General features: G+C 43.9%; 1 protein-coding gene across 1 annotated transcript; it reads right to left on the bottom strand.

Annotated features, from left to right (window-relative positions):
• Positions 1–4,884: 4,884 nt before the first annotated feature.
• On the bottom strand, positions 4,885–13,039 carry ZNF19 (zinc finger protein 19; the record flags this gene model as incomplete). The annotated part of the gene is made up of 4 exons (XM_082437104.1): positions 4,885–5,978; positions 8,813–8,926; positions 12,517–12,695; positions 12,987–13,039. 4 exons carry the CDS (start codon positions 13,037–13,039, stop codon positions 4,885–4,887), a joined length of 1,440 nt encoding a protein of 479 aa, XP_082293230.1.
• Between the last annotated feature and the right edge of the window lie 2,696 nt (positions 13,040–15,735).

The raw sequence follows: 15,735 nt of genomic DNA, 5'->3' as shown, positions 1-15,735 counted from the left end.
GTTAAGTTTCTATGCATTAATAATGAACCACTAGAAAGAAACAGTAAGAAAATCCCATTTATAACTTCATCAGAAAGAACAAAATACCTAGGAATAAATTAACCAAGGACATAAGAGACCTGTACTCAGAAAACTATAAAGCACTGACTTAAAAACTGGAAGAAGACACAAATAAATAGAAAAATATTCTGTGCTCACGGATTGGAAGAATTACTATTACTAAAATGTCCATTCTACCCAAAGCCATCTACAGATTCAATGCAATCTTGATTAAATTTCCAATGGTGTTTTTCATAAAACTAGAAATAATAATATTTGTATGGCACCACAAAGGACCCTGAATGGCCAAAGGGATTCTGAGAAAAAAGAAAACAGTTGGAGGCATCTCCCCCTCTGACTTCAAACTGTATCACAGAACTAAGGTAACCAAAACAGCGTGGAACTGTCACAAACACAGACACACGGAATAAAGGAACAGAAGAGAGAGCCCAGCAATAAACCCACATGTGTGTGGTTAGTTAATTCATGACAATAGGGGCAAGAACATACAACAGGGAAAGGACAGTCCCCTGAAAAAATGGTATTGGGAAAACTGGACACTACCCTCCAAGTAATTAATTAGAAAACACATGGAATGAAATGAATATAGACACAAACTTTACAACTTATACCCAAACTCACCCAAAACTGTCCACAAACTTAAATTACAAAACTATAAAAATTCTAGAAGAAAACGGAAAAAAAATCTACATGACCTTGGGTGTGGAGATGACTTAACACACACCACCAAAAGCCTATCAACAACAAAAATAAGTTAATAATGTAGATTTTATAAAATTAGAAAAAACACAAATTGAGAGAAAAATATTTGCCAGCACATAGCTAATAAAGGATTTATAATCAAATTTTCCCAAGAACCCTAGAACAAAAAACCTCATTAAAAATGGGCAAAGAGGGGCTTCCCTGGTGGCGCAGTGGTTGAGAATCTGCCTGCCAATGCAGGGAACACGGGTTCGAGCCCTGGTCCGGGAAGATCCCACATGCCGTGGAGCAACTAGGCCCGTGAGCCACAACTACTGAGCCTGCACGTCTGGAGCCTGTGCTCCACAACAAGAGAGGCCACGATAGTGAGAGGCCCGCGCACCGCGATGAAGGGTGGCCCCTGCTTGCTGCAACTAGAGAAAGCCCTTGCACAGAAACGAAGACCCAACACAGCCAAAAATAAATAAATAAATTTTTTAAAAAAATGGGCAAAGACTGGAACAGACTCCTGGCCAAAGAAGATATACAGAGTGTAAAGAGGCATACAAGAATATACTCAACATCATATACCATTAGGGAAATACAAATTAAAACAACAATGAGCTAGCACTGCACACCTATTAGAACTGCTAACTCCAAAAAATGACAATATCAACTGGGGGAAGAACAACAGGAACTTTCCTTCTCTGCTGGTGGAGTACAGGTACAATCACTCTGGAAGACAGTTTGGCAGTTTTTTCCAAAACTAAAAAAGTCTTAGCATAGCATAGAAAAATCAGACCTCTAGTATTTAGACAATTGCTTTGAAAAACTGTGTTCAAACAAAAACTACCATAAAATTATACAAAAGTTCTATTCATAATGGCTAAAAGCTTAAAGATACTAGGATGTTCTTCTGTAGATGAATGCATAAGATTATTGGGGCACCTACATATCAAGGGTAAGAGCATATGGACCCCCAAATATGCCTGTTTGACAGAATTATTTTAGGCTGATTTTTTTTAAACTGCGAACATGAAACAATATAAACCCATCAGAAGTTGCTTTTTATGAGGTCATTACAGGGTGGGATCTGAACCAAGAACAAAGAAGCGTAGAGGAAAAATTTTTCCTCTCCTATATATGCAATGGAATACAATTTAGCAATAGAAAGAAACGAACCACAAGCCCAAGCAAAGACAAATATGACTCTACATATATATTGCTAAGTGTGTCAACCAAAAAAAAAATAACATAATGCAGGAGACAACAAACAGGAAAAGAATTTATTTGGGGTCTTAAGAATTGCTGTTTGGGAGACACAGATTCAGGTAACCCTGAAAGTGTTCCTGGGGAAAGGTTCTTGCCTCGTCCCAAGCAGAATTCAGAGATGAGACAGGGAGGTCAAGAAAGTAAAGTGAGGATTTATTTCAGCTATAGTACGCTCTTGGGGAGAGCCGGCAGGCTCAGGTGAGTAGCTGCCCTGAGTTTTTTCGGCAAGCCGGTTACATGGGGTTTAATATTCATTGGGGAGGGAGGGATTTGGGGGTCATATTCCCTGATTTTCACCCCAGTGCCACCTTCCCCGGGGGAGGAGGAATTTTTGTCCTTATTTAGCCTTGATCAGAAGTGTCATGGCTTCTGTGCATGATGGGTACTTCTTATCTGCAAGGCTAATTTTATTGTAATGAGAGCATAATGAGCAAAAGGTTACATTCGGACACCAGATTCCCGCCTTTTCCAACTTTCTTTGCCTCCAGGACACTTATCCCAAAATGTATGGTTTCCTGCCAGTTTGGAGGTTCCAAGAATCCCACCCCACCCCCGCCTTTTACAAGACGCATGGTTTCCTGCCATCTGGCCCATGCTCCCCTTTCTCTGCTCACATCTAGCTACCTTCCTGCTTTAACAAAAGAATTTCTGGGGAAGAGAAAGAGGGGCTTTTAAAAACAAAAAAGCAATGAGGTTGATAAAAGTTGCCTGGCAATAAAGGCAACTGACTCTGTTGGAAGTCTGAATATATTTGTCCTTAAAGAATCGCCAGTTGTTAGAGGTAAAACAAGTTGATAGATTTTCATGAATTATTTTAGTGTAGGAGTCCAATAAGTATATAGACTGTCAGGAGTTTCTGGCAGATGTTCTGGATGATTTCAACAGGTGAAAAACACCCCATGTAATATGGAAAATACAAGCAGACCAATTAACCATCCTCTGACCCTTTCTCCCTGCTAGTTCTCCTCTCCGTGTTCTAGGATTTCCCTCTCCTGGGACACAGAGAAAACAGGGACAGAGTTGTTTGGCAGCTCCCCTTAAATCTGACCCCACCCAGTGTCTTCATCTTCCCCAGACATGCCCCGCCCAATGAGGACACCATGCCAGAGGGAGTCTCACGATGATCCTGATGTGGGCTTCCCTGGTGGCACAGTGGTTATGAATCTGCCTGCCAATGCAGGAGACACGGGTTAGAGCCCTGGTCCGGGAAGATCCCACATGCTGTGGAGCAACTAAGCCCATGTGCCACAACTACTGAGCCTGCGCTCTAGAGCCTGCAAGCCACAACTACTGAAGCCCGAGTGCCACAACTACTGAAGCCCGCACACCTAGAGCCTGTGCTCCGCAACAAGAGAAGCCATTGCAATAAGTTCATGCACTGCAACGAAGATTAGCCCTCACCGCAACTAAAGCCCACGTGTAACAATGAAGACCCAACGCAGCCAAAAGTAAATAAATAAAATTTTTAAAATGATCCTGATGTGTCAGGACTTATTTGATTATAAGGGACTAGACACGCTTACTCAAGTAAAATAAATATTTTAAATGATAGAAATTAATCCTTACAAGAGACAAGTCGAAGACTGGGTTCAGAGGTGTCAGGTTCAAGGGTTCACATGCTTGTAGTGTGACCTGGTCTCTCTCCGACCATCAGCCTGCTGAGTGCCTTGTGGTCCCATTCACAGGCACAGTTTCTCTCATTGCATCCAGCAACTCCAAGATGACACAAGCTCAAAGTCCATACTGGGAATGATTTCTCCTTCAGTAGGCTTCCTTGAAAACTCATGGCTTGGAATGCCTTTGGCCTGGCTTGGATAACATTCTCATCCTTGCACTGATCACAGCAATCAGAGGATGGAAAATGGGATCGGCCAGGTGGGTGGAATGTGGGGTCAGCCCTCTGAAACTATTTGGACTGGAAGCAGGTAATATGTAGCTCCCAAAGGAAAGCTGAGGTGCTGCACTTGGACATGAGGACAGATGCTGGCTCGGTGAAAGCAGCAGATTCCCTATCACTGACCACCCACTGCACAGCACAGAATCTGAAGCACAAGGTAGAAAGGGATTCACTTAGGGTCAGGGGCTGCAGCCACCCATCTAATGTTCTTGCTATCCTTTCACGACAGCAAGAAGTTTTTCCATTTGCTGAAAAGCAAGGTTGATGATGATGGTAAACTCAAGGCTCCTGCCTTGGGCATCGGGTCCTTGCATCTCAGAGACTGGCCCAGAATAGCTCATGTGCCCTAGGAAGGCACACAGACCTCACTCGTGTTCCTGGGAGGTGGTAGCCCAGGATTCATGCCTGCCCCCTGGCCACATTAATCAACCACTCCCAAAGAACAAACATTGCTCATTTTTCCAGTCTCCTCTCTCCATGACAAAGAGCAGACACCAAATGTTAAGGGTGATAGAAAATTCTTGTTCAGTGAAGTACTGGTAGGTTCGAGGATTATTCAATACCATGGAATTCATAATTGGCAGGCTTTCCAAAGTCCACATGGGTGCATGTGGCTCTCCAATACCATTCAGCCACTGTGAAACTGCCCATTAGGAGGCCCAGCTGCTTAACGAGTATGAATGATTAAGATCTTAATGAGTAGGAATGTCAAGAGTTTGTTAACAACTGGAAGGCGAAAGGATTGCCAGGCCACAGTCTGCCGTCTGGTTGTTGTGCCAGGGCCACACTCACCATTTACAAGGTTATTAACTCTTGCCAAGTCTGGGATTCTAACTGGACTATCTTGGGTTATCTACTGACATCTGAACCAACAGCTATAGCTTGAGGGAAGGAATCTGCAGCTGAGCTGGGCCTGTGTCACAGATTCTACCCCTGCAGGGAAGACGGAATCCAAAAGGAAATTTAGTGTACTATTACCAGTAAAAGGGGGTAAAAAATTCTGGGAGGCCAAAACATCCAACATCCAGCACTGGCTTCTCTCCAGGGTGGACATGATCTAGCTGGGAAGAAGTCCTAAAGGTTTTTTCATACTTGACACATTCACAGGGTTTCTCTCTAGTATGGACTCTTCGATGCTGAAGCAGATTTCTTTTGCTAGTAAAGACTATTCCACACTCATCACACACATAGGAAGTCTTCTGAATATGTATTCTTAGATGCCTTTTTAATTGATCCTGAGCACTAAAGGCCTTTCCACAATCTACACAGTCAAAGGGTTTCACCTCACTGTGGACTCGCTGGTGCCGAGTTAGTTTTGTATGAAAATTGAAGGCTTGCCCACATATTTTACAAGAATAAGGCTTTTCCCCTGTGTGAATACGCTGATGCTGACTAAGATAAGAAGGCCGTCCGAAGCTTTTGCCACACTCATTACACTCATAAGGTTTCTCTCCAGTGTGGATTTTCTGATGTCGCAGCAGTGGTGAATTACCAACAAAAGCTTTTCCACACTCATTACACTCATAGGGTTTCTCCCCAGTGTGAATTCTCTGGTGTATAACAAACTCAGAACTACTGGTGAAACCATTTCCACACTCCTTGCAGAGATAGGGTCTGTCCCCACTGTGGATTCTCTGATGCCTGATCAGATTTGCGTTATCATTAAAGGCTCTCCCACACTCTTCACACTGATAGGGTTTCTCTCCAGTGTGGATTCTTTGATGTCGAATTAATGAAGAATTGCCATTAAAGGCTTTTCCACACTCATTACACTCAAAGGGTTTCTCCCCAGTGTGGATTCTCTGGTGTCTAACATAGTAACAAAAATAGTTGAAGCATTTCCCACATTCCTCACATCTGAAGGCCTTCCTATCATAGTGGATTCTTGGAACCTTTCCTCTAATATTTTTCACTGTGGGGATTTCCTGGTGCTTCTCCAGTTCACATGATTTTAGGAAGCTGTTTCTCTTAAGAACATTCTTCTGTGGCCCATGTGACATCATCATGTCTCTTTCTTCAGAAACTCCCCATGTTGGTGTCAACTCATTGTCAATGTTGGTCCCGGCATCTGACATAACAAATAGAAAACAAAAATGCCACCTGAGGATTATACTAGAAAACAAAAGAACATTGAAAATTATTGTCATCCCCCCTTATCTGCAGTTTCCCTTTCTGTAGTTTCTGTTTCCTTGTCAACCATGGTCTGAAAATATTAAATGGAAAGTTCCAGAAATAACAATTCTTAAGTTTTAAATTGTGCACTGTTCTGAGTAGAATGATGAAAACTAGAGCCATCCCACTCTGATCAGATGTAAATCATCCCTCTGTATATGCTACCTGCCTATTACTAAGTAGCTGATTCAGTTATCACATTGACCATTGCAGTACTGCAGTGCTTGTGTTCAAGTAACCCTTATTTTACTTCATAATGGCCCCAAAGTGCAAGAGGAGTGATACTGGCAATTTAGATATTCTCTTACTGTGCCTAATTTATAAATTAAACTTTATCATAGGTATGTATGTATAGAAAAAGACATGGTATATACACAGTCGGTCCTCTGTATCCATGAATGAAGAACCCGCAGTTACAGGAGGCCTACTGTACTATGCCATTTTATGTATGAGACTTGAGCATCTGCAGATTTTGGTATCCACAGGGGTCCTGGAGCCAATTCCCCCACAGATACCCAGGGACAACTACATAGGGTTCCGTATTATCTGCAGTTTCAGGCACCCACTGGGGGTCTTAGAATGTATGCCCCACAGATAAGGGGGGACTACTGGATACAGATTTTAGAGATTACTAAAACTCCCAACATCAGCCTGCTATTGAGACAAGACTAATAAAATGAAAGTGCCAAATACTCAAAGGCAGAGAACAGTTGAGATGGAAAGTTGTTTATATATTTCAGATACTAGTCTCTGTCAGATATTATATTATGCCAGAAATTGCAGTGGATCTTCTATTCCCTTCCTCCAGTCAGACTACCTTCCTTTTTTTCCCATCTGCAACCCATTCTTATCTGTTGAACTCAAACAAATGGCCCTGCCACTGAAGGAGCATCACCTGAGCTTCTAAACTGAAATTACTCTGACCTCTCCTCCTGCTATGCTTCACAGCCCACTGCCTATATATCAACAACAGCACTTGACACATTTTTTGCAGCTCTAAACATCTGTCTCCATAACTTGTATCCTCCAGAGCTTCTAAAACAAAGCTTGGCACAAGGCAAGTGCTCAAAAACTGCTCCTGAATAAATCTATCCCATCCAAGGAAGGAGGGCCTCTGAGACAGGCAATGATGAAACTCAGAAAGGAGCAATGGACACAAAAATTAACTCAAAATGGATTAAAGACTTGAACATAAGTAAGACCTGAAACCATAAAACTCCTAGAAGAAAACATAGGCAGTAACCTCCTGACATAGGTCTAGGAGATGATTTTTTGAACCTGACAGAAAAAGCAAAAGCAACAAAAGCAAAAATAAACAAGTGGGACTACATTTAACTAAAAAGCTTCTGCACAGCAAAGGAAACCAACAAAATGAAAAGGCAACCTATGAACAGGAGAAAATATTTGCAAACCATATATCTGATAAGGGGTTAATATCCAAAATATATAAAGAAGTCATACAACTCAATAGCAAAAAAATCCCAAACAATTCAATTAAAAAATAAGAAGATCTGAACAGACATTTTTCCATAGACAGATGGCCAACAGGCACGTGAAAAGATGCTCAACATCACTAATCATCAGGGAAATGCAAATCAAAACCACAATGAGATATCACCTCACACTGATTAGAATGGCTATTATCAAAAAGACAAGAAATAAGGTGTTGGCAAGGATGTGGAGAAAAGGCAACCCTTGTGCAATGTTGATGGACATGTAAATTGGTACACCCACCATGGAAAACAGTATGGTGGTTCCTCAAAAAATTAAAAAGAGAACTACCATGTGATCCAGGAATTCCAAAGAAAATGAAAACACTTGGTATTTAACCAAAGAATATGAAAACACTAACTAGAAAAGATATATGCACCCCTATGTTCATTGTAGCATTATTTATAATAGCCAAGATACTGAAGAAAGCTAAGTGTCCACTGATGGCTGAATGGATAAAGAAAATGTGATTGATACATACATACACACACACACAGAAGAATGTTAATTCAGCCATAAAAAAAGAAGGAAATCTTGCGATTTGTGACAACATCGATGGACCTCGAGAGCATTATGCTAAGTGAAATAAGTCAGACAAATAAAAACAAATACAGTATAATCTCACTTATATCTAAAATCTAAAAAAAAGAAACCACACACACAAAAACAAATAAACCAAGCTCCCAGTTGAGAACAGGTTGGTGGTTGCTAGAGGCAGGGGTAGGGAGTGAGAGAAATAGGTGAAGGTACAAACTTCCAGTTATAAAATAAGTCATGGGAATGTAATGTACAGCATGGTGACCAGAGTTAACAATACTGTACTGCATATTTGAAGGTTGCCGAGAGTAAATCAAAAGTTCTCATTGGAAGAAAAAAAAATTTTGTAATTATGAAAGGGAACGGTTGTTAACTAGACTTCTTGTGGTGATCATTAATGCAATGTATGCAAATATCAAATCATTATTTGTATACCTGAAACTAATTTGTTATAGTCAATTATACTTCAATAAAAAACGTTTTTTTAATTAAAAAAGAAGAAAGGAACAATAGATTCGAGAATTATGAGATGTGTTAATTGGAAATATGTTAGAAAGAATTAAGATTGGTGGAAATGGTTTCATATTTTACCTATTTTGAGAAATCATCTGTTTTATTTAAATCCTTCCCAGCATGGTCCATTTTAAAATATACTGCTCTGTAAAGCTCTGTAGCTGCTGTTCCTAAACCTGCCTTACTTACTTTTACAGATGTCTTTGGTCCCCTGTGCAGGGCGATCATCCCGTGTCTCCAGGCCCCAAGGCAAATCCCCTCTCTCCAGAAGTGAGACCAACGCAGGTTTGGGAACTGGGTATCCTGAAAAGGGGTAGAAAATGGCACCTTTCAGTCGTGTTTCTGCTGTGTCGAAAGAAGGAAAAGCTCAGGAGTCTCAGTGAGAATAAAACAGAGCCACAGAATAGGGCTCAGGACTGGGGAAAGCCAAGGCTTTTGCTCAAGTGGAAACTGAGCATTTGTGACCTCTTCCTAAAACAACACGTAAGAGTACGTAAGTTAGTGATCCTGCAGGACATATGCAAACACAGGGAAGGGGTCATACCCTTCCCTAGACTACGGGGAGACAGCAACAAGCTGAGAACTTATCTGGCAACGGATGCTACTTATTCCTTACTGTGCAGAGCCCCTGAGAGGACAGACCATACTCTTACCAGGCGACAGCAATTCCCTATATTGAGACCAAACTGACCCGAGACTTGTCCCTACCCAGCAAGCTCTCAAGTGGGTCATTTGGTCTCAGTCCCAGAACCATCAGTGAAGGATACAAGAGATGACTCCTCCCTTTCCACACCACACCTCCGGCTGATAAGGAGGAAAAAAGGAAGGAAATGGGAAAGCATAGATCTGAGTCCCAGGAGAAAAGTGGCCTTACCCAGAGACGTCAAGTTCCCATAAATCTCCAGCATCACACTTCTGTACAGGGCCCTCTGTGCAGGAGAAAGGCCAGCCCATTCTGTCTGGGTGAAGTATACAGCCACGTCCTCAAAGGTCACCACCTCCTAAAACAAGAGGTTCCTGCTGCCCCAGAGCCAATTCTCTGGCTCAGGGCCAGAGTGTGGGGTACAGGGGACAGTATGAGGGAGGGGTCTTATTAAGGATGAGTAATGAGAAAACATGAAAGAACTGAGTGTTAAATGACTATTGCTACAACCAAAAATCTGGAACTTCTCTCACTACCAGAAGAGTTTCCATTTGGACACAAAATTTAGTGTCATAAAACACGACACATTTTGAAAACCCTGGAAAGTCTCCCATTAATTAATATTCCTAGAGCAAAATCTCTTTGATTTTATAAAACTTTGTCTTTTATTGTTGCACCTACAAGGAAACAATTAGTTTCAGTCTCTCCAGACACCACTCAGAGGTGGCATCTCAGGACTGACCTGTTCCCCCTTCACTGCCCCAAGTGCCCAGTCAATCCATCTTTTCCCCACACGTGCTCATTCTACCCTAAACCTCAAGTCCACATGACAGGAACAGAGTCACATTTTGCCCTGATGACTGGTCTCATCCAACCCTCTTCTGTTGCTTGAAGAAGGGGTTGTACAGCTTGTGCTCAAGAATGTCCAGTACAGAGAGCTCAGTGCTGCCGGGGGCAGTCTATTCTGCTTCCTGATGCGTTTTCCTGGGAGAAGATGCTTCTGGAATCAAATTGCTGCTGGGTAGTTCTTTTAGCTGCTTTTCTTTATACCTCCAAGACAATCTGTAATTGTTTCTGCCAACTAAGGCTCATGCTTTTTTAATAGTCACCCTTTCCCTTCCCTGATGGTCCCAACTCTACCTTCCCAGAGAGCTCAGGATCTGGTTTATAAAACTCTTATTCATTCCCCAGACTTTGGTATCAAACCTGGTTACCTGAATGTGCAGTGAATATCCTGCCACCTTCCAACACCTCAACTGATTCTGCGGATCTCCCCAGCACTGCCTCAGACTCCCTGGGGGACCTAACACATCTGACCCATCTAACACCAAATGCATCCCCCCTTCCTGCCCCCTGCCAAACTGACTTTATTTTCAATTCACATAACTAACTGACACAGTGAGTGACAGTGTTGTTTCTCAGTTAACTGCGAATTTCATCTCAGTCTCCTAAGTTAGAAAATTGAAATTCATACTAGACTAACTTGCCCTAGTCACTACTCATTTCCGATAAATAGTCAGTAATCAAATCCTGCCAATTTTATTGTCTAAATGTTTCTGGAATCTGACTCCTCTTCACTATGGTACAATCAGTACAGTAGTACGGGCTGGGGATACTTAACTCCAATTCCAGGCCTGTCCTGTTCTGAATCCATCCTCAGCCAGCCATACAATCAACAACTTAAAATGACAAACTGACTCAGTCAACTGAATGACTTCCTTGAATGAGTCACCACTAACTACAACAGTGGTTCTCCAAGTGTGGTTCCCCAGAGCAGCAGCAGGATCACCTAGGAACTTGTTGCAAAGGCAAATTCACAGGCCCCATCCGAAAGCAATTTGTGCTTCCATAAGCCCTCCAGGTGATTCTGACGCACACTGAAGTCTGAGAACCCTGGACTACAGGATAAAATCCGAGCTCAGGAAACCAAGCTCTATCAGGTAACAGCTGGTGATGGGAAAGCACAAGACTGTACAGAGAGAAACTAGCTGGGAAACTCTGCAAACAAAATCCCAGAAAAGGAATGACAAACCCTGAATGAGGGCAATATAAAAGATGGGACAAGTGGAAGAGATAGTAGGCAGAAGCAATGAGACTTGGTAACTCTCTGAAAGTGGTATCAAGGGGAAGAGCGTCAACAATTACTCAGCAACCTAAAAACTGAGTGGTCAGGATTGCGACACGGTGATACCAATAACTCACTAACAACTTACAGAAGATCAGAAGAGGACGGGAGCAACAAGAAAGACAATGTCTTTGTGAGAGAGTAGGCAGAAGGACCTGCCAGACACCAGAAATCCAGGATTGGGACTTAGGATATAGTTCATAGATGCTAAGTTACTGGATAAATAAGTCCCAGGAAGAAGGAAATGGTTAAGGAACACCCAGCAACTCATCAGTCTCAAAAAGTGAAATCAACTCAAGAAATCAATTTCCCTGTCCCACAAATGTAAGGTACTTAATGTTCACCTCACAGATGAAGTTAAGGTGCAAAGAGGTTAAGTGACTGGCTCAAGGCCACAAAGCCACTGAGGCTTTATGGGATCCCTCACTTCAGGTGTTCTGTCCTAGTGCAGATTTTTCCTATTATAGCCCCCTGCCTTGATTAGCCAACAGCACTGACCTCAAGGAAAATATATTTTCCCTGATTCTGAAGCCAACTTCTTTAATAAATGGGACAAGCCCACCTTTTCTTGTCTTCTTCCTGCCATTGCTCTGCCCCTACTTTCCAAGAACCTTGTGACCTCGCTAATCTCGATTACTCTCACTGTGTAATCAATACCTACAGCACCAGCCTGAGTCCTTCATTCTCACAGGTCCCTCTGTAGGAGGAACCAGTGAACCTGGGAACCATCTAGCTCAACAGAGATCCTCAGAGTGCAGGAGCCTAGGCTTCTGCTGCCCAGGACACTCTCTCCAGCCATCACTTGCTGGGCTTCTGGCTGTTCAATCCCTCATCATCAGCTTTCCCTGGCACCCAGTCCTACTGAAGAGAATCAACAAGGGTTTTCCTACTGCTTTGGTTCTAAGACTTTTGCCGGAATCATCTCTCTCATCCCCCATTTCCTTCAAATCAGACCTCTCCAAGGCTGACCTGAGGGAATCACAGCTCACCTGGTGCCAGGCTCTCAGGGGCATGACAGCCATCACCTGGGCTTCCTCTCAATGAAGGGCAGGAGCTGAGGGAAGAAGCAAAGAGAAACACGAGTGAGCCCGACCCAGACAAAGGCTCTCCTTTAAAACAACAAACTTGCGAGCCGGGCTATCCCGGCGCCCGCCGGAGCTTGCAGCGCGCCGGGGCTGGGACCGGCCGAGCCGAGCGCGCCGGTGCCGCGACCGCAGACAAAGGCGCCGCTCGCTCCCGGGCCGCCGCGCTCTCGGGCTCTGCTTTGGCTGTATCCTGCCCGGACCTCCCTCTGGGGGGAGGTTCTAGAAGCAGAAAGCTGACAAAAATCATCTGAGGAGGGTACAATGGATAGCAATGGCCCAGTGAGGAAGAAGGCACTCCCTTCCAGAACATTCCTTCCTGCTCCTTGCCACCTGCTTCAGAGTCAGCCTGGGGTCCGGAGGAAGGAGGGGCTTCAGCCACACTTTCTCCTTCTTCCAAAACCCAGCCTTGAGATCCTTCTGATTTGAAAACGAAGTCAAAACACTCCACCACCAGGGTGCATTCAAAGCAAAGTCGTCTGGTTGTAATGGTCCCTTGCCTGCATTTTGTACTGACAGCGTTCACCACTCTTCTTCACAGCACCCTGATGAGGAGGACAGAGCATGTTATCACCCCTATTCTGGGGAGGTGAGGTGAGGCCCGTGAGTGCCAGGACTTGAACCAGATCCCGTGGCCAGTACTGCCTGCCCAGGAATGACGCAAAGGGAAGGGTGTCCCTTGGCCGTGACTTTGGATGGTATTTACGGGCTGCTCCGGAGTCCTGGCTGCACAGGGTGATATCTCCTAATTTCTTGGGGCCTGATGGAAGAATCTTTGTGAAGTCAGTGAGACAAGTCTGGCGACGGCAGCATCCCCCCTGAGGTATTAGACTCTGAGTGTGAGCCTCAGGGCCCGGAATGAGCCTCCACCAGGCCACCTCCACGCATCTGTCCCCTGTGATGACTTGTGACTCTCACGCTGAGCTGCGGTTCCTGGGGGATGGGGGCCAGGGAGGAGGGAGGGCTGGTTTCCACTGTAGCTCTCCCCAAATGCCAAGTTGCAGCTAGCTCAGCTAATTGGCAAGAGGAGGAGAAGCAAAAAGAGTGAAAATCTGTGAACTAATAAAACAGCCTTGGAGCAACCGCCAAAAACAACAACAACAACAACAACAACAAACTTGCCAGTAACAGTAGCAATCATTTACTAAATGCCACTGGGTAACTGGTGTATGAATATTTCCTCTTCTAATCCACACTATGCCATGAAGTTTGAATTCTGAAGAAACTGAGAATTTGAAAAGTAAGTAACTTGCCCTCAGCACCATAGGCTGTACTCACCAACATCATGCAATGCTGCCTGTCCTAAGACATGAGTACAGGGGAACATGAATACACAAAGAGCAAAACAAGCAAAAGACACCAGAAAACTCAAAGCAAACCCTAACAAGAGGAAATCCAGACCTTCATTTTTAAAAATAAAATTTTACTGAGAAACATAAAAGGTAAAAAAAAATAGAAATATGTTTTTGGAGGAAAAATACATATTCTCTCATTCAATCTCCACAATAATCCTTTGAACCTTTTCTTTTTTCCAAATAAGAAAACAAGTCTAAGACAATAATTTTCTCTACCAAGTTCAGTCACCCAGTGGAAACCAAGCTCTATCCACCTAGTGGATGGATGAACTTGGATCCCAAACCAGGTAAGCCAGATTCTAGAGGCCAAGCTTTTAATAACTACATCAAAGTGCTTCCAATAGTAATCCCAACAGGATTTTTTTTTTTTTAGAACTTGATAAAGTGATTCTAAGGTTAATATGGAAAAATAGGTAAAAGTAGCCCCCCAAAAATCAGAAAAAGAATCTTAGAGTAGGATTTCCTTTTCTTGGATCTTGGGGCAGGCATCTTTTTTGATCATCACCCCACTCTACACCCAGTGATAACCAGAAACAAATTAGCAAAGGACCCTGAAGAGGCCACACAACATGCCAAAAGGTCTGGGTTATTACTTTAATTATATCATCCCCTACAGACATTTTGCATTCTTGTTAATCAGTCATATTCTACCAAAAAGCCAGCATCTTCCGAAACTCATTGCATGCTGCAATTTCCTGCTAGCCTCATCTTGTGCCACCCTCCTGCTTTCTATTAGTTTAGCCACACTGGTCTTCTTTCAGTTTCTCTACTGTGCTAATTCAGGATCTTTGTACCTACTGTTCCTCTGCATGAACCACTCTTCTCCAACCTTAGAACCTTTGGAACTGACAGTCTCTGTGTGCAATACTCTCCAGCAGCCTGACCTCTCTTCATCTAGGTAACTGCCTGCTCACCCTTCAGATCACTGCCTGTCTCCACAGATCAGGTCGGGGGCCCTGGGTTACACACTCCACTAGCACTGTATTCCCTTTCTTGTATACCACCTCTCCCAGTTTGAGATAATACACTGATGTATGTTTTCTTCATCCCACAAACATTTATCACATATTTATTTCATTCCAGGCCAAGCGTGAGACACAGGAGATAACAGTGGAGAGAGAAAGGTTTGATCTCTTCCATCATGGTGCTTAGACTAAAGAAATCAAAGATTCTCAGTTAGCTTTAAGACCACAATCGTGATTAGTGCCAGGGAGAATTTATCCTAGATGGGGAGGCTTAAGAATAGGAATTAACTAGGCTGAAAGAAAAATCTTTCCGAAAGTAACAGCATGTGCAAAGACAGGTTCTCGAAATGAAAGTCCAAGAAGACTGTAGCATAGCCAAGGGAAGTGTGTTGAACACGAGGGTGAAGAAGTTGCAAGAGGCCAAGTCCCGCATGGCCTCTGCACGTCAAGGACTTCATCTTCAACCTAAAAGCAACAGACCGCAACTACAGGGTTCGGAGCAGGTGGAGTGAACCGATCGCACTGGATTAATGGGGGGCTTTCCATTAAACTGAAAGCTCCCTGGGGGAGGGGCCCACGGCCGTCTCATTCGCAGCTACATCCTGGGAACCTACAAGAGCAACTGGCATTTCGCTGCTCAGTAAGTAGCTGTTGGCCCAGGGAACAGGGGAGGCTGCGGCTGTGTTGGGTCAAAGGGCGCCTCCTTTCCATACCCAGCCTCCATTTCCTAAGGCGGCCGCAGCGGGCTGGGGAAAAGGCGCCAGGGCGGGCTGGACTGCCCGGCGGGCGCCCTCGCTCCCCGGATCCGGTGGCGCCGCCCGACTCCCTCCACCTCGGCATCAGGGACTAAGGCGACACCCTCCTCCAGGGGAGTGAAGAGCGAGACCCCAGAACCTTTGCTGCGGCCGCAAACCCCCAACACTCACCTCAGGAAAGGCGCAA

Source organism: Balaenoptera physalus (genome assembly GCF_965194825.1).
Source record: "Balaenoptera physalus genome assembly, chromosome: 19".
Classification (NCBI taxonomy): domain Eukaryota; kingdom Metazoa; phylum Chordata; class Mammalia; order Artiodactyla; family Balaenopteridae; genus Balaenoptera; species Balaenoptera physalus.
The sequence above is the reverse complement of the archived record's forward strand: the minus strand, read 5'-3'. Positions and strand labels throughout refer to the sequence as shown.